We start from the raw sequence: 27,868 nt of genomic DNA on the forward strand, positions 1-27,868 counted from the left end.
CCAAATCCCCGTGCCTGTGTGTTTGTGTGTGTGTGTGTGTGTGTGTGTGTGTGGATATTTCTGGTGTGCAATGGTGTTACAGTTTTCCTCCTCAGTCGGAATGTGTTTAATTATCTTTCCCTTGTAGCAGTGGAGGTTGCAACAGTTATTTTCATTCTTGATTAGACTAACTATTATGCTTTGATTTATCAACTACCAACATTAAAAAATAGAGAAAAAATTACTATCACAGTTCCAACAGTTCAAACCAAAGATTTTCAATTTACAACAATACAAAACAAAGCAAAAGCTAGTTTTTTGCATCCGCACTGGTGGTAGCTGTGTCTGGAGGCAATAAGTTTTGGGTATATCCATCTGTCCCATTCTTGTGAAAGCAATATCTCAACAACACTTTCCAGTTTCTTCAAATTGGGCACAAACGTCCTCTTGGACACAAGAATAAACTGATAAGAATTTTTGGTCAAAGGTTACCGTCACCTCACAAAACACACTCACTCACACTCAAAAATTTGTACACTGAGTCTTATCAGAAATGTCTCATAGGATAAAATCAAGTGATGATATTTTATAACCTAAAGGTCAAAGATCAGCTTCACTGTGACATCATCATCATCCATTGTTCAACGTCATAACTCACCTTGAAACTGTGCTGACGTATAGATCCTCTGTGCTGCCTGGTTAAAGATGTGTAGAATTTTCTGTCAAAGGTCAAGGTCACTGTGACCTTGTGTGTCTCATTCTCATGAAAGTGATATCTCAAGAACGCCTTGAGGGACTTTCTTTAAATTTGACACACTTGAATTCACTTGGATTCTTTGCTGCTGGGGTTAAAGATGTGTATGAAGCATCCATGTTTTAGAATTTGTAGCCCCTTGCAGCAACATCCATATATGAAGCATTGTCAACTGTCATGGCTACATATGAGTCTGGACAGATATAGATATAAACTGTAACTGCAGCTTGACTGGTTTGGGGATGCAATTTGTATTGATTTGTTTTTTGCTTAACCTCCTGAGACCCAAATTTTTGTTTGGTATGCATTTTAAATTTGTCCTAGCTATTTGGGATCAGTAGAACCTGATAAGTATAAAAAACTAAACACTGTAGAGGACAATTAAGTCCCAGTGTCTTCAAACGAGACGATAATATAGTCCCAATGTCTTCAAATGAGTACTTGCTAATTAACAACGTCTTATCTTGTTGCTTTTGCTGTTGCTTGGTCAAATTTGTTACCATATCAAACCACATACATTATTAATAATAAATAAACACATTTCAACCATAAAATCTGATCATGTTTGACCTAGTTTACGTTGGTGTTGGGATCGGCTGCAGACTGACTTGGCAGAGATGGCTGCCATCTTGTTTTTACATGGATTAGTGTATTGTGCTCTTACTACCACTAGATAGCACAAAAAAGTGTCCATGAATGAGGACAACAGGTCTAAGTTAAGCAGAATGAAGTATAAGGTCAGGTAAACCCAAAATGTGAGGACACGGGACCCTGTGTGTGGTTAGAACATGTTGGGACTTTGACAATATATAGTTTTTTATACTTATAAGTCCTACTAATCCCAAATAGCTAGTAGAAATTAAAAATGCATACCAAACAAAAGTGCTGGTCTCAGGAGGATACTGTATGTATTGTGTTGTGTTCTATCAGTGTCTCAAATCAGGGGCTGATTAGCAGCAATGAATATTGATTTTAGTCACCTGTAGAGACAAAAGCTGTATTCTAAATCTCAGCCATTTGTTTGCAGAGTAAAAATTAATAATTAAAGCCAAATATAAGACAGTAATTCCTATTCAACTTCAACATCATGTCTCTAAACATGTGCAACAGACCCTCTGAATACAGGCCTCCTCTCACCCAAGCGCGATCACGTTGCAGAAATCAAACTGGAACTCAGCGGTCACAATGGCTCTACTTTTCACTCAAGTCTCCCTGGAATGCAATCAAATCCCTCCACCCCCCTTTAAACCACCTCTTACCTAAAGTGTGCACTCAAAATTACATCATCCAAAATGTGCACTGGCCCTGCCTTTCATCACGGGAGCACCTCCACCATTGGCCACAGACCCTCGCCATCACTTCCTCCCTCCCTCTGCCACTTTATACTGATTGAAAAGAAGAAAAAAAAGTTGGGTGTAATCTGGTGACGACACTAATCCCAGCGCTACAAATCACAGCTCCCATCCACCTCGCTCCACACAGGCTCCCTGCGACTCCCTGCCAGCGACTTCACATCTGCCTCAGGTAAGACTCCTCCACTGATGTGCTGCTTCACTTCTCCTTTATTTCCTCAGATGTTGTACAACTCTCAAACTCTGCAGCTCCTCTGGGTTCCTCTGTAGTTTAACTGTTAATGGAGCAGTGACTTGGACCAGAGACACTGATTTTATCCTATAGAGTGGCATGAAATCAAAAGACTGGATACTGAGGCTCCCAAAAATAATTCAGTTCTGGTAATTTGAGGGATTTGAGTGTTAAATCTAAACAAGTTAAGACTTTTGTTGGCTCAGTAGGTGCATCATGGGACTGACTCCGGCAAGGGTCAGAGCTGCATTCCCACTGGGACCAAAAAATGCTGGTGGTTCTGCAGCTTTGGATTTAAATGTCCACAGATGGGCATATTGTTATGTTATAATACAAAGATATCTGTAAATGTGGTCTTTAGAAATATGCTATAGAAACAGTGCATCAGGTGAGAGGTGTTTTAGTCTCTCTAAACCTCTGCATGCAAAAATGCTCAAAGTTTCCAAAGATTAAAGGGAGATATGTGTGTAAAATGATGAACAAGACATTCAAGAATTTATATTTTAAATAATGTTGCAGCAATGCAAATGTGTGCTGAGTTCTTCCCTCAGTTTAAGCATGATGTATTTAACATAAAGCTAGGAAACAGTTGTTTTATTGATTAATCTGGTGGCTATTATTAATCTTAGTCTATAAAATGCAGGTTTAGTGAGGTAAGAGTATTCAGATATGTCCACCACATTTGCCTAAAGACTAAAGCAGCATCTTTGAATTGCTTGTTTTGTTTGAGCATTTCTAAAATCAAGTCTAAAAGCTAAAGAATGAGGTTGTATTCTTTTATTTTCATTTGAGAAATGATCAATCTACTAGTACGAGAACAAGAGGATACTGCAGATGCCACAACATGCTTCGAAAAAAAAAGTTTTATCTATTTTAAATCCACTTCACGGGAAATTAAAGGCAATATTAAGGTTCAACTTGTTGAATACAATTTATACAAACTGAATTTCTCAACTTTTCTTAGTACAAAACTACATGGACAACAACAGCATGCCTGTTCATTATGAAACATAAAGACTGTCGACATTAAATCACCTGATAAACCATCCAGGACTGGCTGAAGTGCTAAATATAGCTAAATCAAAGTACCCTGTGATGGCAGGGAGGGTGGGATGAAGGGAGATTAAAGTGGATCACAATATGTCAATTGTTTGTTTTTACCTGCCTTTTTCTTTTCTTCCAGACGAGCTGATAGAAAGAGAAGAAGACATGGCTGTGGTTGTAAGTATTTGCACCTTTATTTACTTAAATATTTGTTAGTCTGTTTTAGCTCAAAGAGAGTGTATCAGTGCTGATATTTTACTTGGATTTCTGAGCTGTAATGGGAACATTAAAAGAGGAAATGCTTGTGTGTGATTGGGTAACTGGCCAAGACAAATACCTATTCATCATGCTGTAACATGGACTCAGCTGCAGCTCAACATTTCTCAACACCAAAGCCCATTGTTAAGGTGCCGTCAGTGGCTACAGTAGCCTTAGCTGCTAATCTCTACTAGTGGTCCTTACCGTGTATTTATAGGCTTTACTGGACTCATGTGAGGGAGATTAATCAAACACTGAGGCCTATTGATTGTTGCTCCGGCAATACTTAGTGGACAGCCATGTTTTAAACCTCCTCACACAGTACAAGTCCTCTGAGAGAATTATATTAACATAGTTATTTTAAACAAAGCAACATGCAGGTGTAGAAACAAACTTAGATCTCCAGGTTGACCAGCAGTCAGCAGGGAGGAGTACAAATGCACTAAGCCGTTGCCAGTGAGTGAGTACCCACAGTGCCAGGGCCCTGAAACTGGCACAGCTTAATGTGACGCATCCATTATTAATGTTATTAATAACACCTGTGATGTTGCTGCTATGATAAACTGTCCACTGTAGAATACACCTATTCAGGTGAGGTCAATAATGCAGCAGCCTGCTGAGCAGAGGCAGTTGTTATTATAGATAAATATCTGATTCCAGGGCTCAGCAGGTCGCCAGGTTGCCACTGGCAACCATTTTGAGAAATTGGCAATCAATTCCTGGCCTTAACATATAGAAAACAGAGACAGCAAACAGCAAAACGTGCACCCCAAAATTATATATGTTTGTGTGTGTTGCATTAGTTATCTTTGAATATTACTGCAACAGTTATAACCGGGCCCTCCACATGACAATGCTGCACATGCGTTTGTGTGCATCTTTTGCATGACAATGCTGCACATGCGTTTGTGTGCATCTTTTGTAGAGACAATGGTGAATCAAATTAAGCTGTTTAACTGTGGTGGTAAGTGTGACTAACCCTTCAACCTCACAAACAAATATGCACACTGACTGAGCTGACAAGAACCAGATGAAGCTGAACAAAGATACAACACAAACTACAAAGTTTGGTTACTGTAATAAAGCTTTTAAACATTCTTTTGTCAAATTTTTATTAACAAGCGGATGTATAACTGCTTTGGATCTTAATTACTCAGAATATAAGGTGACTAAAAATGGCAACCATATGGTCAGATTCAGCGACCAAAACCTGTGGTTCCCAGCCTGGCAACCACTTTTAAAAGTTAGTGTTGAGTCCTGTGGGATTCAGGGCTGTTTCACTCTGACTTCAATTAGCTTTAGCTTATAGCTTTGGACCCGAAGGTCCCTGACACACCAAACCAACTGTCAGCCATTGGTCAGTGTCGGGTCGTCAAGGAGCATCTCGAATCCGTCCTGTTGGTTTCCCTTTTCAAATGACAAATACAGACTGCTGCTGCCGGCTGCTATGGAGAGTTATTTCCTCTCATGCAAGTGCAGAACGTATATGCTAGTTGACTGTTCGCTGTAGTCTTTGTGTGTTCAGGTGCAACTTTTTGGCCGAGACACAGTCAACATGAGGCAACCCAGCAGTTGGCCTTCATAGCCACTAGTTGTTTGCAACTTGTCGGGCTGGGTATCAAACCTCAGTACTTTTTTGATGTAAAGTTCTTATATGGCTGCTTGTGTTTGGACAGCATTCAGTAGTTAAGAAGTGGCTTCTTATTTTAAATTTTAAAATAGTCTTGTTTTAGTATTGGTACCAATGGTCAGGTTCTGAACAGGCGCCAGTAAAACAATTTTAGATGACCCATCCACCTCTGATTCTGCCCACCCTATAAAGTCTTTCTCGCTCTTTATATCATGGTAGTTGCCGCCAGTGTTACAAGCTGCTGCTCACTGGTGCGTGTCATACTGCCATGAAAGGTGTCTCTCTGTGTCTGTGTACACCTGTAAGTGCACAACCAAGCTGTACTGTCGATCCTAGCGAGTCATCTGGTCTTACATTAACACTCTCTTTTCAGAGTGGAACTTACCGTATGGTGTCAGAAGAGGAGCAGGCTCTCAGGGCCAAGCTGGAACGTCTCACCGTCAAGGACCACGGGCCAGTGTTTGGACCCTGCGCCAGCCTGCCGGACCACACCAAGCAGAAGGTAACCACAGCTGTTCGGACATTACCAAATCAGGGCACAAAACAAAGTTACATTCAAGAGTTTAATCATTGTAGTTCAGTATATCACTGATTATAATGTGTTATAAATATAAGATAAATTTAGAAATTGAGAAATTAAACTAAGAGAGAGTTGAGTTCATCATGCAGTGTCAGCAGACGCAAGAAAGTAAAGTGATCCTGGCTACGCTGACACTTAAGATTTACAGTTTTTGTTCTGTTCTTGTTGCCCTTAAGTAGCTCCTGTCTAACCCCACCTGTTGTACTTTGCTGTAAGTTAATTTTCTTCAAAAGAATGCAATAAAAATACAAAATAGCAGACTCAGAGGGCAAAAGACTGGCTAGGCTAGCCTGCTAGCATTGTATGAATTGTATCAGCTGTCTAGGATAACACAGCAGTGCTGAGTCGAGCGGGTGAATTTGTGAGGACAAACATGAGTTCTTCACTAACAGAATGGCTAACATGAGGTGACAATGGACTGAATATCAGGGCAGCTATGTCACAGAACTATGTAAAGCTATCAAAACTGTGAGCTAACTGTCTGGTGTGGCTCCCCCTTCAGGCCAAGGACGAGCTGAACGAGACAGATGAGAAGCGTGTGTCGGCGGTGAAGGAGCTGCGAGGGATGATAAAGGAGAAGGCAGATGCAGGAGACGACCTGGCCAAGGGCGTGCAGGACACGTTTGGGGAGAAACCAGACAGTTTGCTGGTCCGCTTCATCCGCGCCAGGAAGTACGACGTGCCCAGAGCCTTTGACCTGATGAAGGGTACGTTAGACACAGTTTGAAGCGGCAGACATGAACATACTGACAGGACTGTTTCCCATCAGCACCGCCAAATGAATCCAGCACCAAAGAAAACTACAGTAAACATGTTAATGTGTTTGTACGGTATGAGCAGAGGTGGAAGACGTACTCGGATCTTTAACTAAAGTAAAAGTAGCAATACTGCAGCATTAAAACACCCTGTTAAAAGTAAAAGTCCTGCATTCAAAATCTGGAATCTGGTGTGTGCAATATAACGATGGACAGACAGGCACACTGTTCCGTAGTCCCTCAACAATAACTAACAAAATAAATCGCAAACAAGCTTCAAATTATATGTTTTAAAAAGCTAACACCAATGAACACATTCTGACAATGACAAAATAATGACCCAAAATGTACACCTGGTCATTTTCATGCTAAAAAAGCATTTATATCATCATGGGAAACTCTCCACTGAAACTCATTACTTTAGAGACAGTGTGACTTGACCTGTTTTATCATGAATAGAAAAAGCACTTAAATTTATGAATAAATATAAGTGTTATTGAGCAACTAAAATGAAACCCTGTCACTACTTAATACCAAGAACTATCAAACTTACAGCCTAGTGTGACTGTATAATCTGCTCCCGTGTTTCCACCCAGGCTACGTGCGTTTCAGGAAGGATTACCCCGAGCTGTTTGAGAATCTGACCCCGGAGGCCGTACGCAGCACCATCGAAGCCGGCTACCCCGGCATCCTGCCAAGCAGAGACAAATATGGCCGCGTGGTTCTGCTCTTCAACATTGAGAACTGGGACTATGAGGAGATCACATTTGATGAGGTAAGCAGGCCCTTTTCTGGGTGACTACATGTCCCACAATGCACCTAGATATACATATTACCAAACTCACTTTTCATTTAAATTAGTTCTGATTTGATTACAAGTATCAGTAAGATTAAGATCAGTACAGAATTAATTAACCTGTGTGTGTTTTCAGATCCTGCGTGCTTACTGTGTGATCCTGGAGAAGCTGCTGGAGAACGAGGAGACTCAGATCAATGGGTTCTGCATCATTGAGAACTTCAAGGGCTTCACCATGCAGCAGGCGTCAGGAATCAAACCCACCGAGCTCAAGAAGATGGTGGACATGTTGCAGGTGGGAGAATCTACACTCTGGTCTGTTACTACAGGCAGAATGAAGGCTGGGAGAGATGGATATTCTAGAGACAAAAAGCCATTTAACATTTTAGGTTTAGTTGGTTTTATACCTTCATTTTTCAAGATTGTAGATGCTGATGGCTAGATGCTCGAGTTAAGTGGATATATAGGTTTGATTTACAGAAGATTGTGTTGATTATTCCTCATGTTTGATTGCAGTTTGCAGGTTAGAGAATCAGGTGTGTTTAGATTACAAAAAGCTCTTCCCTGTCCTTACACCCAGGTGTCATTGATCAACTTTTAAGAGCTGCTCTGTGGTCAGCCTTGAGGTGGCAGTAGTTCAGTCCATAGTGACTTGGGTTGGGAACCAAAGATTGCCAGTTTAAGTCCCCGTCTGGACCAAATATGTGGATTGGTAGCTGGAGAGGTGCCAGCTTGCCTCCTAGGTGGCACCGAACCGAAGTCTCAATTTAAAGCATGTATAGATCCTGTTTGTGCATGTGTGTGTTTTTTCCAGGCTTGTGTGTATATGACAACAGAATGACAAAAATGAATAAAGTATATCTTCTTCTTCTTCTTTACTCTCTGCAGGACTCTTCAGTGAGGTCTTTATTTAGAGTTACTGTCTATCACCACATGATCTTACTTTTTCCTTTTCCCACCAGGACTCATTCCCCGCCCGTTTCAAAGCTGTGCACTTCATCCACCAGCCCTGGTACTTCACCACCACCTACAATGTGGTCAAACCACTCATGAAGAGCAAGCTGCTAGAGAGAGTGAGTCAGACAGATGATTCAATGATAATGACTGACTGCAACACTGCTGCTCCTTAGTTCAGTCTGTGAGATACGATCATGTTAGAGAAAACAGTCAAAACTGAGAGAGCACCTCAGACTTTGATCAATTTACTGAGAAACTGCATGTGAGATCACACTGATATTGATGGATTAGAGCCAGTATGTTATTATGCAGTTACATCAGGGACCTTTAATGAAGAGGATGTAATTTGCCCACTTAGCTTAGTATTTCTCCACCTGACTAATAAGCCTAAAGGAGAGGCCCTCGTGTGCAGCCACAAAACCCAGTTGGGAGAACCACACCCTGGCTGGCAGTAAGCTGATCACCTTCCGCTCTGCTATTATACATTTTCTCCCCAGCATGAGGGATGTGTGGACCCAGTCTGCCTGGGGTGCTGACAAGGTTTTTAAAGGGACAGGATCAAGCAGGGCAAATGAATTTTAAGCTTACAAAGACTTCCCATCGCAGGGTATTACACTCAAATTCCCACTTACTTACATGTTGGACAGTCGGGTGCTGAAAATTCCCACAGTCTCAAATGTCTCTAACAGCTGCTGTGTCTGCCCTAGGTGTTCGTCCACGGAGACGAGCTGGAAAACTACTACAAGGAGTTTGATGCCGACATCCTTCCCTCTGAGTTTGATGGAAAAGGTGCCAAGTACGACGGCAAGGGCGCAGCAGCCAAGCTGTTCGACTAAAGCCTCCTCCATCCCTTTGCGCCAAACCAGGCGAAGAGCCATTATGTATAACAAACCCCCCACAGACTGTGGAGACTCAAAGCCCAAATCTAGCTGTGTGGTTGTAGGAAAAAAATATGAATGAAAGTGTGTGAAACACTCAGATGGTGTTGTTTTCCAGAGGTCCTGACAAAACACAGTCCAACAGTAAACCACATTATTCTCTATCAACCATTTGGTCGACACTTTAACACCTAACAGTTCCTCATTTTTAGCTCTGATGACCAAAGCCAGATCTCTACCCAGTATGGGACTGGAGGCACTGGCAGATTTAATGGTGTAAATCTGCCGTCTTTGAGATTAACCATCTCACACCTGTTAAATTGTGCTTTGTTCGGACCACAGTTCACCCACACAGCTTGTTTGAACACTGGCAGGCTCCAGCTTTCTGAGTTTCCACCCTCTGTTTGTCCGTCTCTCCTTGAAGTACAAGGCTGATATTCCAACAAGTGCCTGTCTCTCATGTATTTTTTAGATTGTTCTTCATTCATATGAATATTATGAAGTTTTACCCTGGTGCACCAATAAGAATGTCAATAAATGTACAATAAACTGTATATAAATATGAAGTGTAGTCTTTGCATCTATCTGCAATCTAAACAAGATAGAGTCAGCAACAAGGCTGGCGGCTTTCTGGGGCTGCCCTGTGGTGCTTTAAGCTAAATGCTGCAGCCCGCTAACGTGTTCACAAGCATTCATTTTTTTCCCCAGGAGTGTTTTGCCAAGTTCTGCTTTACTGTGCTGTGATTGGCTGGTAATAACCCTATTAACCACTCTGACAGATCCATATTTTACAGTGATGCCTCCATGTGGCCACATTGCTGTGGCTGTAAGAAAAGGAGCGCGCCCACTGTTGGGGAAAAAAATTGTGCTGCTCACAATGACAATGCTCACATGCTGATATTAAGCTGGTGTAATGTTGACCAGGCCCACCATTTTAGTTTAGAGTGCCAACATGCCAACCAGCATGCTTACATTTAACTGAGGTTGATGGGTTTACTTTTTTAGGTCTTTGGTCAAACTTTTATTATTTTGACCTGATGGCGGTGCTACAGGAAAAGTCACGGAAATTTCAAAGTCAGTATGAGTCATGAATGTCTGTACAAAGTCTCATGGCAGTTGTAGAGATATTTCAGTCTAAACCAAAGTGATGGATTGACAGATGTTTTAAACGCTAATTTTACCGCTATAAAAGAAAAACCTAGAGTAGGTTATAATAATCAGACCAAAAAGAATTTATGTGAAAAATATTTATTAATGGGTGAGTTCAAATATTACTAATCAGTCATGACTGTGCACCATATCAGAACAAAACATTAAGATTAGATTATAAATGTTACACCCACTATATTCCCAAACAGAACAATAAGAACTGTAAAGACAGTAAAGTGCAAGAAAAGCAGCCCATATATCAAACAGTCAGGACATATTGCACATACAGACACAGAAGTGGTGCTGCTGCAGGTTATATTAGGCTTTATAATTACAGAAAGTTGTATTAAACATGATGGTTTAAATGTTGATTAATAAGACTTGCATGAACTTGGGTGGAGTTCTCTGCATTTATTTACAGCGTCTGACAGGATGTTACTCACAGGAAACTGACTCATATTCGACTGGAGGCCCAGAATAAACCACAGGAAACAAAATATTTCTGCACATAAAATTCTGAATTTCTCAGTGTTTGAGACCTTTGTCAAAACGTTTCTTATGGAAATATACTGTATCATGAGACATAACAGAGGTAAGTTTGTGTGGCAGTTTTCCTATGTCTTCTGTTTTATAAAGGGACAGTTCACCCCAAAATCCATCAATCCATTTTCAACCGCTTATCCAAACCGTCTAGCTCCTCCTGGGGGACCCCAAAGCGTTCCCAGGCCAGACGAGATATGTAATCCCTCCAGCAAGTTCTGGGTCTGCCCCGGGGCCTCCTACCATTGGACATGCCCAGAACACCTCCAACGGAAGGTGCCCAGGAGGATCCTGATCAGATGCTTGAACCACCTCAACCAACCCCTTTTGATGTGAAGGAGCAGCGGCTCTAGACCAGTAAATCAAAAGCTTTACCTTCCGGCTCAGCTACCTCTTCACCACAACAGTCCGGCACAGCCGGACAAGACCCCGAGATACTTAAACTCCCTCACTGGGGGCAGTAACTCACTCCCAACCCAGAAGCAGCAATTCACTATTTTCCTGCAGTGAATCATGGCCTCAGACTTGGAGGTGCTGACTCTTGTCCTGACCGCTTCACACCTGGCTGCAAACTGCCAGAGTGCATGCTGGAGGTCAAGGTGTGATGAATCCAACAGAACCACATCATCTGCAAAAAGCAGAGATACAACTCTGAGGTCACCAAACCAGACTCCTTCCTCCCCCCGGCTGCGCCTTGAGATTCTGTCCATGAATATCATCAATAGAATCAGAGACAAGGGACAACCCTGGCGGAGGCCAACACCCATTGAGAACGTATTTGACTCTGTGCCGAGTATGTGGACACAGCTCTCATTTTAGTTATACAAGGACTGGATGGCTCATGGCAGCGACCCTGGTACGCTATATTCCAAGAGTAGCCTCCACAAGACCCTTGGGACGCGGTCGTAAGCCTTCTCCAAGCCCACAAAGCACATGTGGACTGGATGGGCAAACTCCCATGACCCCTTCGCCAGCCCTGCAAGGGTAAAGAGCTGGTCCACTGTTCCACAGCCAGGACGGAATCTGCTTTGCTCCTCCTGAATCCAAGGTACGTCAATCCAAACTATGTATTTTTCCTCTAACCTGTAGCGCTTTCTATCAACCTAAACTGTTCTGGTGTGGGTTGCCTGGTGCTAGAGATATGGGCTGTAGAGATGTCTGCCTTCTCTCCAGTATAATGGAACTAGATGGCACTCGGCTTGTGGTGCTCAAAGTGCCAAAAATACATTGGAAGAACTCAACAGCAATGTCTCTTTCCAGAAACCATGACCCGGTTATTCAAGATAATCCACAGACCTTGTTGTGAGCAGTTTAATCTGGGAACTATTTTCTGTTTCCTAAACGACACCAACTGTATCAATTCTCAGAAGGTTTCTGTGGGTTTTTTTGGTGCCTTGGGCATCACAAGTTGAGTGACAACAAATTCAATTATATTCGAGAGAAGGCAGACATCTCTACGGCTGATGCCTCCAATACTCTGCAGCTCACATCAAAACAATCTAGACTGATAAACAGCACTACGGGTGACAGAAGAATATGTTTGATTTGGTGGTGAACTGTCCCTTTAATCCAAGAAAGATTTCAGTCTTTTCTCTTCTCTTCACTGTATTAATTTGTTTTTCATGGCAAACTCCACCCACCTGGTATGGAGCAATAATAAGCAGCTTAAAAGAAACCCCAAAAAACCTTTGTCACTTATGAAACGTATCAATAAGCCCTTGTTCAAAGTAATGTCTGATATGAGACCTCCATTGTATTTGAGCCGAGGCCACGTCCCTGTCTTTAGGGGAGTTACATGTGGCCAAAATGCTCCAGAATCACTAAAAATTACAAAGTTAAAAGTTTTTGTTGAAAAGTGAAGAGTGCTTTGGTCCATTTGTTTGGTAAGTGTATAAACTGAAAGTCCACAATTGGATTTGTTAAATAATACGCTCACTGTTCGTGTCCCATATGCATTCTCCTCTCCTCTCTGTTCAAAGTGTTTGTAAACACAATTTGACCTGGCTCTGTCCTCAACAGTCATGCAGACATTTTAAGTATCTTGTGTCCTAAATTCTGAAAGGACCTTTTCTGTTGGTGATAAGCAGTTAGGAGTTAACAGCTGCATTCAGGGAAATTGTACCGTCTGACCACCATCCTCATGCTATTGCAGCAATTCATGGAATGGGACAAGCTGACCTGGAGCAGTACAATACTGACACTAGCTCATCTGAAGTGACCGCATTTCTATTCAACAACACAGAAAATTAAACATCACTCTTGCTGTCTGTCTGCGTTTTTATAACTCTATATAACTTTATATAATCTCTTTGAAAACCTGACATCCTGATTCCTTTTTTTGAATGTCAGCAGCAACAGTGCCGGCTGATGGTCCACTGCATACAATGGAAATGCAAAGTGCAAAACTGGAGTCAAATTATGCCTCAATATATACAAATAAACCAAACTGGGTGTTATTTAACCCATTTTTCCTGCAATAAAACTGAAGACTTATCTTAATGGAAACTAACAAGATCATTTTATACCAATATAAAGATATACTATGCAGGATTTTCCTAAAAAACTGTTTAGACTCATAAAATTAATCCCTCTCAATCATCACTTATCACCCACTAGAAGTGTGTGTGGTGGTGTATTTTTCTGCAGAGACTACACTGCCTGTATTTTATTATTTTGCTGAGGTCGGCACGTTCCTGGGAACAGCACGCACGTGAGGTCGGGACTTTATAAAAATGTAGCGACTTGGTGTCAGACAATAAGCAGCATGCATCCAAGAGAAAGCTATGAAAACTGCGGACAGAGCGCCGAAAAGACAAAAAACGAGGCACAACGTCAAGCAGTCAAAGCTCGCTCCAAACAGTAAATCATTTTTTCCTGGCCATTTTTTTTATAGACACTAATGGACAATTCCTGCATAGTATACCTTCAAGGAAATTTAATTTACAGTTTGACTCAACAGGACAGATGTTATGTTGAGCAACAGCTGAAAATCACTACTGTAAACCATAAATCGTGTCATGCTGCTGCTGATCAGAGGTAGCACAAGCCCAAAAACAAAATATGTTGCAGATTCATATTCATATTAAGGCACCTTAATCTGGTCATGAACTTTACAAGTTTAAATCTGGAATCATTAATTAGGGTTGGGTACCGGTCACATTTAAACCAATACCGGTACGGTACCAGAACACGGAATACAACACCACTACCTAACGGTACCATTTTTCGGTACTCTACACTCTGTACAAACAAAAGTGTAGTTTCAGTTGTAAAAATGTAACTGCTTTTGGTTTGCTGTTGCCCTGACTCACTGTGACTTCAACAAGCTGCAGGGGTGACACAGTCTTCCTCTCTCACTTTCTTTCTTTCTCTATACTCTAAGTTACTTTTTCACCTAAATGTACTCAAAAGCCCCATTTCCAACAAGCAGTGCGGTACAATTCAGTTCAGTTTGGAGCGCTTTTCTTCCGTTTCCTCTGTGAAAAGTTGTGGATGGTACCAATGAAACCGTTATGTACCATCCCCATTTTTGGACCCCCCTCTGTTGGGGCGCCTAGCACACAGATCTGGTACTAAAAGGTGGAGATAAAAACACTGCAGTCTGTTGATTGGTCAGTAGTGACAGTCACTTTGCTTGATGATTTGACGAATTCATCAGCACACCCTAAATTTCAATATGACAATTTTCATCATTGCATTAGTTTTTATTTTCTCTCTTGGATGACAGACGCTTTTAGAAATGAGTGGATCTTCAAGCCTTTAAAAATATATATTCATTTCAGCTGGATTATGTGAACTGCATATATTGTAATCCTCACTCTGAGGGGAAAAAAAGTGTCGCAGAGCATTGTTCCTGTAGGCTCCAGCAACACTAAACCCCTGAGCTTGCCTGAGAAGGACTAAATGCACAAACCCGCTATTTTTAAATATCCCATGGAGAGAGACTCTCACTGAGCCTGTTCTATTTTGTTTTGAAAATGTCGGTGTGTAGCTTCGTTCTGTGGATGATAAACGACAACCCCGCCCACATTTAAGAGTACTGTTTGCAGTGGAAAAGCTAAATGGACCTAGGGTCTAGGTACCATGTCTGAAGGGTGACTTTTGGTTCCAAAGGTACCGTACCGAAAGTGTCTGGTGGGAACGGGGCTTATGGTACTAAAATTTGGCACAAGTCAATTTGACGCAGATCGGTATTTGGTAGTATTAATGTTATGCAAGTCCACACCCTTAAAAGTTGCGAGTTTGGGACCCAACCCTAAATATAATTCTTCAAACTTAAATGATGTGGGTTTTCACGTATATTTTAAAGTATATTATGGTTAAAGGTTTAAGGCTTCAGACTGTGTTCTTCACACTAAGATAAACTTACAGTTTTGAGAATGATTTAATTTATTTTAGCTGCCAAATCTGACTTTATATTTAAGTTTTGTAGGAAAGTTTTCAGTTTTAATTCAAGTAGAAAAACAAACATTTCTCTTCTTTCTACATGCAGGTCAAAGGTCACATTCATTCTCTGATATCAGTATGTCCCCCACTAATTATATCACACTGCTTTCCAGACTCAAGAAGCAGCAGCTGCCAAAAACCTGCAGAGGGTGAACTCGTGTTACACTGGAGGTTAACTGGGAACAAGAGGAAGAACCAGTTCACCATGGGGTCTTGTTACAGGTGTCTAATGTGGGTTTCAGTTTATAGCTTGGTGTTACCCACTTCCACTCAGCTTTTTCTTATCCATTCAGTGATTTCCTACTTTTCCCAGAATTATTTACTAAACCGTAAAGCCATTAGCACAGCAATGCAGGAGTTAATACAAGACTTTGTAGTTTTAGTCTGTTGTTTTGTCTCCAGACGTCTGTGTACAGTATGTTACCCACTGACTGTCGCCCCTGTGCTCTGCAGGCAGGAGGAGTTCATGTCCTGGTGGCTGCTCCTCTGGCAGGCCGGTCGGTTCTTCTCCCAGTGGCAGATGGAGTCAGTGTACTCAACTATGACCTTGTCCATCCAGGTGAGGGGCTGAGGGAACAGCACGGCTCCCTCAAAGAAGCCAAGGTGGCCTCCGTGTTGGGTCAAGACGAATATCAAATTGGGCATCTTTTCTACAAACAGAAGGAGAGGTACGATAATTTAATGTCTTTCTATTACTCAGCAGTATTTACTATTAAAGCATAGCTAACACTCAGTTTAGTGCCAGCCCATTCATCATTCCAAGCAGCTGTTGACACACAGTGGAAGTATCTGTAACAGGATAGAAAGCTGAGGTTTGTTTGGGTTGTCTGTGTGCCAGCCATTTAAACTACTGAACCAATCATCACACCAACATGACATTGGTTAATTTGTGTAAAGTTTAACCTCACCAACTAGATCTGTCGGCCAAAGAACCACCAAATCATATTCAACCGAGGGAAACACAACAGCTTTGATAAATATATTAGTAGTGACAATTAAGGAATTTGGAAAAAAAGATAAACTCGTTATTTAACAGCGTCTAACAGTGGCCACAAATTTTCACCCTGCACCCAACTGTAAACTCTGTTCACTTCAAAACATCAACAGGGAGATGGAAGGTTATTTTGGGCATAGACTGTGTCAAAGAAATGGACATAGACCAAGCTGTCACTCACTGGTTTGTGAACTACTTGTTTAAAGCCTTGAGTTTGGCATTTAGGTCGTTGCCATCTTGGTTTTTGGAAGGAAGAGAGAATGGGGGGGCTTGTGTGTGTTATTTACATTAATGTATATGTGTGATGTAGGTGATTTTAGGCAGCAGTGGTGGAATAGTATAGTTGATTACTTGGTAATGGTGGGTTGGGTGGTTGGGGAGATTTGGCCAGCTGTAGAATGAATGACAGGGGTTGGCAGCTGTTACGTCTGTTTCCTGTAAGGTTTTCTGGAGGGCAGGATTGTTGGATGCAGTCTTCAAATATCTCTGTGCTATTGTTTGGTGTCTGTGGGAGTCTGTGTGCCAGTTGCAGACGTTGGAGTTGGTTGTCGGAGATGGTGATCCAGATCCAATACAGAGTATTGTGAAGTGTGAAGTGGTCGGATGTATGATAGTTGGACTTTGATGACTGTTGAGGATAATGCGCCATGCTTTCCACAGAGGACTTTGAGATGGTTCAGTCTATCGTTTGCTTTTTGTTCCAGGTAATCGATGTGTTTTGTCCAGGACATGTTGCTTGGAAAGTTAGCCCAAGGAACGTTGCTGTGTTACTAATGTTTATTTTCTGGTTGTAAAGTGTTAGGTTGACATTGTTTGACTGCAGGTTTGGGTTTTTAGTGATAAGGACACATTGTGTCTTGGCAGGGTTGAGTGATTCTCCACGTTTGACCAGTTTTCTATTTCTGTGATGCACTTGTGAATGTGCAGTTCTAACAGACTGGTGCGGAGTCACAGGCTTTAAACCCTGTGTGGGTGTGATCCATTTACAGAGTCGCTGAGGTCACGTGAGCTCGGAATGTCGGAGTTGCTAAGGTCACGTGCAAGTCATTAACCCACCCAGCCATCATGTGTGTTGTTAGGGTCAGATGGGTGTGAATGGGTGTTAAGCCATCTGGGGAGGGTTCTTAAGACCGCATTGTAGGTGGGTGCTGTCCTCAAAGGAGTGCCCCTTCTCCTTAAGATGTAAATGGACAGCAGAGTCTTGACCTGAGGAGCTGACCTGGACCCTACAACCATGTCTTCTATATAGTCTCAGTTTGGATTAGATGGACACTATTTGGCACAATCACAGAAACAGATAGTTTTGGTAAAGACTGCACAGCGGAAACATTTTGCTGAAGTGTTTAAGAGGTCGTAACTTTTTTTTTTGCACTTCATTGGGCCAATTAGTCTTTTTTCCTGGTCAAGCATCTCCAGTCATTTGGTAATTAAAGGCTCCCTGATCTTCTCAGTGTGAGGGTAAATAATTAAGCTCCACTGCTTTGTGTAGGTGACTGACTGTGAGGCCAGTGGCCAAGAAGCTCGGCCCCTGCACAGAAATCCTCCTTTCCCTTTCTGTTACTCTACACCACCGACACACTCTCTCCTCCGTAACATTTTTTTTGCACACACATTAACACACTGAAGTTCAGCTAGATATTGAGGGTTAATCTGGTAGGCATTAAAACCAGCACCAGTGTCTATAATGCTTATCTCCAGGGTTGTGCAGAATATCGTCACCAAACTGGAAAAGCAAAATTATTAAGAGCTACGAACACCCGTGACAATATTTAGTTATTCAGTGGTTTGTAAGTGTAAAACTGGAAACTCCACAGTGGTTCCAAAAAGAGGAGCAGCTTCAGTAGTGTGGAATAAACTGTGGCGTCTCCGGACTTCTCAGACTCTTTTAGTGACTTACTGCTCAGAGGGAACTCATTCAGCGGCTCCTCTGGCAGCAGTACAGCGTCTCTCCCTCTCCTCTCTCGCCGTGTACACATGGGAGTCAGTGTCGTCAAGTGATTTTGTCATAAACCTTTGGTAATGTAAACCTACGTGACGCTTGCAGCTCAACAAAAAACTCCATATATGTGAATGTGTGATAGTTGTGGTATCATAACAGCCTGTCACAGGTTACAGCGTGATGATTAGAGGAGAAATGGCAGAGCATAAAGGTCCAGGTGGAAAAAAACAACTTTAGGATTTTGCTAAAAGAAGGAAATCAGCTGTTGATTTATATATATAGATCCCAGGGTACTATTAATATTGTATACAGAATCTGAATCTCACTCTGAGTTACTGTTGTTCACAAACTAAAGAAATGAGAGATCATTTTTGTTTAGTTTTACTGAATATTTGAAGGCAAACTATAAAACTATATCACTTATTTTGTTGCAATTCTATGTTCTTAAATTAATAATAAGTGCAGTGGTGCAAGTAGCATTTAGAGCTTTTCCTTCAGTAAAAGCAGCAATACTTCAGTGTAGAAATACTCTGTTACAAGTAAAAGTACAGTATTCACACTCATACTTAAAGGTAAAAAAGTATTAGCATCAAAAATAGACTTAAAGCACCAAAAATAAAACTACTCTTTATGCATAATGGCCCATTCCAGAATCATATATTTTATTTTACTGGATAATAATTATTGATGCATTAATGTTTTCATCACTTTAATGTTGTTTAATTTATATTTTGTATTAGAAATCTTAATGCAAAGTAACTAAAGCTTTCAGATAAATGTAGGGGAATAAAAAGTACAATATTATTCCCCCAAAATGTAGTTGAGTAGAGGTATAAAATAGCACGATATGGAAATATTTCTGTAAAGTATGTCAAAATTGTATTTAAGTACTGAACTTGAATAAATGTACTTAGTTACCTTCCACCACTGAGGACTAGTTTAGAATTTCACTTGTCAAGGTTTAAGTCATTACTCACACTGATTTACACACATAGGAGCCAGTGCATGTGACCTACTGAGGCAAGACAGGGCACACACATGCACACACATGCACGCACACACACACACACACACACACACACACACACACACACACACACACTGCTCTATATATATAATCCAACAGCCTAGTCGTATCACATGGCCCTGAAAAATTCAACAAGACCGTCTGGGTTGGGCGGTGTTGAGCAGATAGCTGCGACAAGACTTTATCAACACTTAAGACTGCGGCTCTAGTGTCCGGCTCCAGAGCAGAGGAGGGACAACGGGTTCATTCTGCTCTACACTGGCCTGAATCTGTGTCACTGCGAGGACAATGTTTCACTGTTGTGCCCGTTCGTTTTGTAGGAAACACGCAAAACATTCAAAACAATATGAGTCGTCATAGCAACAGTTTCAGTGACTCCTCCACATGTTGCTGCATGATTCAAAGTGCAGAGGGAGGAGATCATACTTGCATATTTCCATGTGGCTGTTTGTAGAAGGTGTGGACATTATTGTTTTATCATCATATATTGCTTTAATGTGTGACCTTTTTTCTGTTTGGTCCACTGAGGCTGTTTTGAAACTTACCTAACAGTCTTTATTACTTAATCATGAGACTCTGATGAAGGATTTTCTATCACAACAACCTTTTTTTATGTGCCAATGAAGGTGACTTAGCCATAAAGATTGGCCAAATTATTATTATTATTTTATACTTCATGTCAAACCATGTCAGGGTTACTTTAAATGCATTTGCATAAAATATTTCATCAAATATTTCACATTGCTGTAACTGATGAATTATTCCACATCATGGCCAAAGCAATCTACTATAGCTAACAACACCATCAAATACGACTTCAAATATTCCTAATTATCTACCGTTAATGAATGCATCTTGTCTTTTCACACAAACCTGCAAGTGTGCGTGGAATATCCAGCAATGAATGATGAATGAGTGGGTCGTCTGAGGAGTTGACCAGCAGGAGAGGGACGGTGACCTGGAGACGAAACAACAGTTTGTATCTGAATGTTTGTTAAGCACTGCCTCAGGAAGGAGAGGTAGTAGTTACAGAAGAAGTATTTGTAGACGATGGTTTAGTGGTGTGTTAGTCAGTGTATTACTGTTGTTGTAAATGCAGTAGCACTATAGAGAGGTGAAGTCCCTCCTTCTGGTGTCCATCATGGGACATTATTTTGGGGAAAAATATGTTAATTACACAGTCTAAAGGGGGATTTTTACTCCTACGCCAAATTGACACCCTACACTGTAGCCTGACGTGCACCTCCCCAGAAATGAAACTACACATCGTGGTGATGCAGACCTCCTGTCTGAAACCTTTTCCCTCAGTGGAAAGGAAGCTTTTATTTACTTTAATTTCACAGATAAGAAACAATAAATTGCGAAGACAATAAAGCCTCCACAAAATAGCATTTGTTAAGTCTTGTGTGATTTATCCTGGCTTCATATAAGCAGAGGAAATCTCCGCTAGTCGCTAGGCTAATTTATACAATGTAAAATACAGTACAGTAACTGAGTATCTATCAGGCTCTCTGTACAAACTTGCACACACTCACGTTCTTAATGTACTGCACACAGCTCTCCTGCTCGTAGTACTCCTTCAACGAGTTGTAGCCGTGAAATTTTCTGCAGAACAAATCATGTGATAAGATCAGTGACAGAGATGAGAGGCTGTAGAGTTTGTGGCAGCCATTAGCAGCCGAAACAAAATATAAAATCCACCCAAACTTCACCTCATGATGCTGTCGTCGATCTGCGTCAGGGACGTGGCTGCGTACAGTCTGCTTACGTCTGCTTCACTGATGTGGCTGGAGTTCAGGCTGAGCAAAGTGCTCCTGTTGAACAACACAATGACGGGTTTTAGACAAATCAGGGCAAGAAGTTAAATATTTGTTTAGCTGGTAAGCCCTAACACCTATCAGACAATGTCAGAAATGTTTTTTAAGGCAGCAACTCCAACTTGTTCACACTGATAGCCTCATTTTGTAGCATTTGGCTGACATCTAGCAATGATTTCTTGTCTATACTTGTCCAAAAAAGTATTGCCCTCAAAGGATGTTTATCTTGGTGCGTTGCTGCAGAAATCCACCGCAACAATTAATGCAGAGAAACAACAACCAGAATAAAGCAATGCTACAATTTATGAACGATAAAAGGACACTGTCATAAAGTTAAAGGGATTAACACATCTGTAACTGCAGTAATGTTTGTTGTGTTTCTCCACCTGTGTGACAGGATGAGCTTCTTCATGTTGTCCGCCAGCACAAAGTTGTAGAGCCTCCGGCACTGATCCCACTGAAGGAATGTTTCCTGGGCCCTACGCAAACACACACAAATGCATAAATGCATGCTTACACGGTATTTAAAACACCAGTCCTGTATCCTAATCTTTGTATTTTTTTAGTCCTGGTTCTGTTTATTCTTCATTTTACCGACCTGAGCGCGCTGTAACCCTGACAGACGGTGATACAGCACAGCACTCGGTCCTGGTTGGATCTGTTCTCACCCAGGAACTTACAGACGATGTTTCCCCCCAGACTGAAGCCCACAACCACCAGTTGTGTCTGAGGAAAAGCTCGTTTGATGGCGCCCACCATGGCCGCATACTCCCAGGTACAGCCTGAATAAAAGAGAGACACTTTTAAAACTGTGTCGTAGTGATAATTACTTATGAAACTCTGTTTTTACTTGTCATTGTGTTTTATGTTGCAACTCTGACTTCATTCTGTTTTGTTTCACTTTGCTTCGTTTTTCTTCCTCTAATTTTAAAGTGAACTTCCCCACTATGGTTTGTACTGTAACTTGTGTACTTATAAGTCTGCCATGTGATGTTTCCCTTGTTACCGTAGGTGAACATGCGCGGCGAGGTGAGCTCCACGTTGGGCAGGGCTCCCAGGTGGTTGAGGACGGCGCAGCGGTAACCCTGCCTCTGGGAGTGATCCACAAAGGTCCGAATGTAGTTCTTCTCGCTATGGTTACCGATCCCAGGGCAGATTACCATGGTAATGTCATCTGACATACACACAGACAAACAAGAGGGGACACATTCAAAGTGGAGTCATGGGTAGGCGTAAAAGTGGATGCCACATTATGTATGTGTGTTTGCATGTTGATTTAATTGGCTGCTGAAATGCGTGGCATTCTCGCTCTATTGGGATTTCATTAGTGGTCTTCCTGCTTGTGCAAACTGTAGTATGAGCTGCTTGTTACTTCAGCGGGATGTACCCACAACCCAAACAAGCAGATAAAACTCAAGAGGAAAGACAGTAAAATAAAAAACAAAACAATAATCACTGTAAAATAATCCCTCAAAGCATAACAGAAGATCAGTGGTTGTGTGATTAAATCCTAAACATGCAGTAAATCCTAAACCAGTTGCTTTGATGCTTCACCAGACAGACTAGCTGTTGCCACTGACCTCCTGTGCTGTGGTCTCCACGAGGTTCAAAAAGATCAAAGGTCGCCGTGGCCCCGTCCGGCATGGGGAGAAACTTGCGGACCCCGCAGGGCGTTGGAGTGTTGACACGCCCCATCTTGCCGTACAGGACCGTCTGGACATGTCCACTCTTGCCCCACAACAGGGGAGGAATGTATCTAAAGAAAAGCATATTACATATCACAGCTGTAACCTCCACCCTGAAGATGTCTCAGCCGCATCTTAGCGAAGACTGTCACACTGCAGACAGGCCACATACCACTCCAACTATAGGAGGTGGCAGACAGATCTACAGGCATCATCAGTCATTTAACTGAGCAGCTGAGCTGGATTTGAGCTCTGACCTGGAGAAGATTGCTTATTTGTGGTGACATTTTAATACCAACAAATCATGTAATTCTAGACACTTTACTCCCATGTACTTGTAAATGTGTTAGATATAAGTGGGTCTCAAGCCAACAAGATTTAGCATAACTTTAAAATGATGTACTTGTCTTAAGTGATTGAGGCCCAAGCTCGTGGGATGTAATGTATGAGCAAGTCAATGTACGGCTCATCCATGTGCGAGCAGCAATGGTTTGTTTGCCATGAAGAGCGTAACTTTACCATTAATGTTGAACACATTGCAGAGAAGATAAAAAAAGACACTTAAAGACTCTCTAAGAAACCTTAAGAGGAACTCCATCAAAGTTTGTTTACATTTATTGGAGACTACCACTACTAAACAAGTTGTATAAAAGACTTTTGTGGATCCAAAGGGAGCTTTGCAAACTTGGACACATTGCCTCAAGTGATGTCATTTGAGTCAGCATCCCGTGGAGCTACAGACCTCATGTTTGAAAATGAAAAATATTTGGAGATGTAGAGTGCTACTAGCATAATAACATGCCCAAATCTCCCACTGAACTGTTGGCTCGTGCATTGCATTGTGGGTAATGTAGGCACCAGGTTTTGAAAAGTAAGACAGAAAAATGTGTGTAATAAAACAGACAATATGTCTTGATTCTTTCTTGACCATTGTGAGTCTGACACTTCATGAACTCGTAGCTCTCTATGATTCTTTACTAAGTTTTATCTTTTTTTTAAATGAGTTGTTGATTAGAATCTTTTATATGAAGAATGACTTTGTCTGACTCGTTACTTTTACTGCTCCTTGTTTGTTTGCAGTTGCTGTTTACCTGCTTTTTCTCCTCACTGTGTGGGTAAACTACTTTGCTGTACTTCTGCCTCCACAAACCAGTCAAGCTGCAGTTACAGTTTACATTCCTGTCTGTCCAGACTCATGTAGCCACGTGGATGCTTCACACATGTCTTCAACGCGGCAGCACAGAAGATCTATACAATCAGCACATTTTCAAGATTAGTGTCACCAATTCAGTAGTCTGAGTGGGCGGAAGTTCGCTGCATAGATCAGCCTCTCATTGGGCGGAACGAGCCACCCGCTGAAGTCCCGCCCTACCACCTCTGGTTGTGTAGCAGTTTTCAACACGTCCTTTACTAACTTTTGTGGTGTTTGATCTTGCAGGGATGTAGCCATTTTTCTACCATGGTTCGCGTCCTGTAGGCGATACTTTTGTGGGCGTGTTACACCAAAACCTGTTTCCCCCCGGCAATATTTTTGCAAGTGCACCGATGCTGTGGCACCGCCAAGAACGATTGTGATTGGTTGAAAGAAATAAAAAAAGCCGGGGTGTTTTTTTCTCCAGTCTTAAAGTGAGAGTCGGCGCAGCCAGACCTTTCTTTTCTTGAGAAAGGTCTGGTGAGCGAGACTACCAATTCAGTATCTGACCAAATGTCTCCTCTTCTGTTCCTGAGTTATAACGTTGAATAACGGCCAGAAAAGTGTTTCTGCAGAATATTATGATGTCACAGTGACGCTGACCTTTGACCTTTTAGATCCAAATTGACACCACTTCATCATTTTATCCTGTTAGACATTTGTGTAAAGTTTTAGCATTATTAGAGTAAGAATTCTTAAGTTATGATCAAAACGCATTTTGTGAGGTTACAGTGACTTTTGAATAGTAAAATCTAACCAGTTCTTGAGTGCAACGTTTGTGCCAAATTTGAAGAAACTCCCTCAAGGCGTTCTTGAGATACTGCATTCATGAGACAGGATGAATAGACGCGTGGAAGGAAAACCCAAAATAAATTGCCTCAGGCCATGGCTATCACCAAGTGGAGACATAACAATGAAATGAAAATGAAATGAAATCCAAGTTGAGTCCTCAGAGTCACCAAGATCATGTCCGAGTTTCCAGGTCAAGTCTTAGTCATTAAAGTCATGTCAAATTCCCAGTCATCAAGTCTGCAACTGACAAACCAGCTCAGTTTAGAGTTCTGTTTTTCTCAATTATTTTGTCAGATGTTCCATTACTTCTTTTTACAGCAGTCTTGAAAAGCCATATAAGTGAATCTCACACCTGTATGTCAGGTGCAGACGTCATCCAATGATCCAGTCCAAAGTGCATCACTCATAAGTCTTAAAAACTATATACTAATAAACACTCACTCTTTGGTCAGCAGTGGGCAGGATTTAAGCAGGTAACGGTTGAGCAGTGTATCCTGGTGGATGATCTCTGGTGCTGCTGTGGTACTCTTCAAGTTCAGACAGCGGACGATGATGTAGAGCACAGTCGCCACCGCTGCCAGCTTCACACCATCAAACATGGCCGGCAGCTCCGGGCCAAAGGTGTTCATGTCACTGTCCTCAAGGGTGGTCATTGTGGACACAGGAGAGGACCTACGCACAGCATGTTGGGAAAGCATTTAACTTTTATGACTAATGAAGAGCTTACAGGCAGTGGATTGTCATTTAGACAGTAATATGACTTAGAATTATCTGACTTGCTGAGATTGAAAAGTTAGTTATAAAAATAGAACTGGACCAATATATGCTGTATATCCGTTTGCCTGTGATGGTTTTGGCCTCTGCCTTCCTCAGCATGTGTGCTGTAATTTCTCTTTTTAGAGAGCTGCTCGCCCTCAAAAAAATATCTGTGGTCTGATGTCAACGGAAAGTTTGACTTTCTCATGTTGCCCTGAGGTCTATTTGCTGATCTTAATCTGTCTGATCCTGCAAGAAAACTTCCTGCGGCAGTACTACAACATATGGAACAAAATGTATAAACGTTGGCTCTTGGCTCAAAATATCAGGTATTGGCGGAGGTGACAGAAGTGCTCATATCCTGTACTACAGTAAAAGAAATACCACAGTGCAGAAATACTTTGTAATGTGTAAAAGTCACGCATTGAAAATTTCAACTTAATCCAAATATATGTTAAGTTTTCCTTATGCAGAATGGCCTGATTCAGTGTAACGTATATCATAAGACTGGATTATAATTACTGATACATTCATGTCATGTCATACATCACTTAAATGAAGCAGCTCGTGGAGGTGGGACTTATTTTATTGCTTTATACACTTTATCTGCTGGGTAGCTCATGAATTTCCCCCTGGAGACGAATAAAGTTTTATCTTACTCTATAATAAAACATATAATTTAGTTGTTGATTATAATCTTTATTTATAAAGCACTTTTCAAAGCAGAGTTACAAAGTGCTTTACATGTCACTAATTAAAACAGACAAGACTTGAAAACAACAACTTTCAAAAGAACTGATAAAAAGACTAGTATATAAAAACTGAGGAAGTAAAAACTCAAATAAAATCAGGAAAGGCCCTCTGATAAAAGTATGTTTTAAGAAGGGATTTAAAAGAGATCAGTGACTCAGCTGACCAAGTTCCAGAGCCTCTGGGCCCTGACAGCAAACGCTGTCACCTTTAATTTCAGCCAAGCCTCTGGATAAAACAAAAAACCTCTGCTCGAGGACCTTAAAGTACGTCCTGGCGTGTACGGCACTAAGAGATTGGAGATACAGCTAGAAGAGAGACCATGAAGAGCCTTAAATGTAATCAGTAAAATCTTAAAATCTATTCTAAAAGAAACTGGGAACGAGTGTGAAGAGGCTTAAACTGGAGTGATGTGATCATGTCTCATTGCAGCTGAATTCTGTACTACACTTTGATCACATTTACTGATCACATTTAGTATGATTAATGTGAATCTGTGAAGTGACTAAATTAATCAAATAAATGTTGTGGAGTTAAAAGTACAGTGGTTTCCCCTTAAGCATATTGAAGCATGCAAAGTACAAGTACCTCAAAATTGCACTTAAGAACAGTACTTAAATAAATGTAGGCTGTTAGGTACATTTCCACTTCCCATTTCCAATGCTTCAACTCAAAAGTACTGATACCAATACTGACCATTGAAAACTCTTGATTAATTCTTTCTGGACAATATCTATGTATAGTTTTCTATAGTATAAACCTGAAGAGATGCCCTCTATATTGATTTAAACATTTTACCCACCTTGTTGTCTGACTTCGAGGAGAATACAGTGGTCGTGCTCCCTCTTCTTTGCTGGGTGATACTCACTCAGTGCTGAAAAGCAAACAGTTATGTATACTTGTAAACTTGCTGGTTTCAGTGCCTCAAGTAGAAAAACGTATACAAACAAAAGACTGCACCAAAAAATAGAAAACCACCATGTTATTTAGTTTAAAATGACATTTCCATACATTTATAATGCATGAATGACTAAACCGGAACTACAAAAAGTACAATAGAATAGAATAGAATAGAATAGACAGCTGTGTTTCGGTTATAGCTTTAATAAGTGTGCAACAAGTGTCCTCGGTTTAAGTTTCTTGGACTCTTTTCCTTTTGTCACTCAAGTAAAACTGTTCCTGAAGAAAGTCGAGGTGAAACTGGAGCTTAAACAAACATAAACACTACGTAAACTTTATATAAAGTACTTCATGTGGTGTTAAAAAGGATACAGAGAATATTTCCGGTCTTACCATCGCGGGTTTCAGTAGTCAGTCCTGGTTCTAGTCGGATCCGCCCGGAGCGGAGGTCAGTCTGTGAACACCGTCTGTTTACAACACAGCAGTGACTAACCAGCAGGGAACTCACGGCGCGTTCAGGGACACTCATAAAGCTCCGACTTTGGGGTATCCGAGTCGATAATACAACCAAGAGTGAAAATAACACATTTATCTTATTCTTTACGCGATTTTGGCTCTTTGAATGTAATCACCTACACATTAAACCAGTAATCAAAGCTCATGTAT

General features: G+C 41.3%; 2 protein-coding genes across 2 annotated transcripts; one reads left to right on the forward strand and one right to left on the reverse strand.

Annotated features, from left to right (window-relative positions):
- The first annotated feature begins 1,626 nt into the window (after positions 1-1,626).
- rlbp1b (retinaldehyde binding protein 1b) lies at positions 1,627-9,769 on the forward strand. The gene is made up of 8 exons (XM_050073338.1): positions 1,627-2,257; positions 3,501-3,538; positions 5,623-5,751; positions 6,332-6,536; positions 7,181-7,359; positions 7,517-7,675; positions 8,343-8,453; positions 9,045-9,769. Exons 2-8 carry the CDS (start codon positions 3,527-3,529, stop codon positions 9,171-9,173), a joined length of 924 nt encoding a protein of 307 aa, XP_049929295.1. The 5' UTR covers positions 1,627-2,257; positions 3,501-3,526; the 3' UTR covers positions 9,174-9,769.
- Positions 9,770-10,447: 678 nt separating this feature from the next.
- Positions 10,448-27,689, reverse strand: LOC126407858 (monoacylglycerol lipase ABHD2-like). The gene is made up of 11 exons (XM_050073115.1): positions 27,596-27,689; positions 27,105-27,176; positions 25,238-25,468; positions 22,708-22,883; positions 22,134-22,301; positions 21,726-21,909; positions 21,514-21,606; positions 21,023-21,124; positions 20,846-20,915; positions 20,184-20,268; positions 10,448-16,000 (listed from the first exon to the last, which is right to left on the reverse strand). The coding sequence occupies exons 3-11, from the start codon at positions 25,447-25,449 to the stop codon at positions 15,771-15,773; spliced, it is 1,320 nt and encodes a 439-aa protein (XP_049929072.1). The 5' UTR covers positions 25,450-25,468; positions 27,105-27,176; positions 27,596-27,689; the 3' UTR covers positions 10,448-15,770.
- Positions 27,690-27,868: the final 179 nt, after the last annotated feature.

The sequence above is a fragment of the Epinephelus moara genome, chromosome 20, assembly GCF_006386435.1.
Source record: "Epinephelus moara isolate mb chromosome 20, YSFRI_EMoa_1.0, whole genome shotgun sequence".
In the NCBI taxonomy this organism is placed as follows: domain Eukaryota; kingdom Metazoa; phylum Chordata; class Actinopteri; order Perciformes; family Serranidae; genus Epinephelus; species Epinephelus moara.

Excerpts from the sequence above, each read along its gene's own strand:
- rlbp1b (XM_050073338.1), top strand. Across the intron at positions 7,360-7,516 it reads AGGAGATCACATTTGATGAG|ATCCTGCGTGCTTACTGTGT; the intron begins GTAAGCAGGCCC and ends GTGTGTTTTCAG. Across the intron at positions 8,454-9,044 it reads AGAGCAAGCTGCTAGAGAGA|GTGTTCGTCCACGGAGACGA; the intron begins GTGAGTCAGACA and ends TGTCTGCCCTAG.
- LOC126407858 (XM_050073115.1), bottom strand. The coding sequence starts at position 25,449 with ATGACCACCCTTGAGGACAGTGACATGAACACCTTTGGCCCGGAGCTG. Across the intron at positions 21,607-21,725 it reads CAGGGTTACAGCGCGCTCAG|GGCCCAGGAAACATTCCTTC; the intron begins GTCGGTAAAATG and ends GTGTTTGCGTAG. Across the intron at positions 21,125-21,513 it reads AAGCTCATCCTGTCACACAG|GAGCACTTTGCTCAGCCTGA; the intron begins GTGGAGAAACAC and ends GTTGTTCAACAG.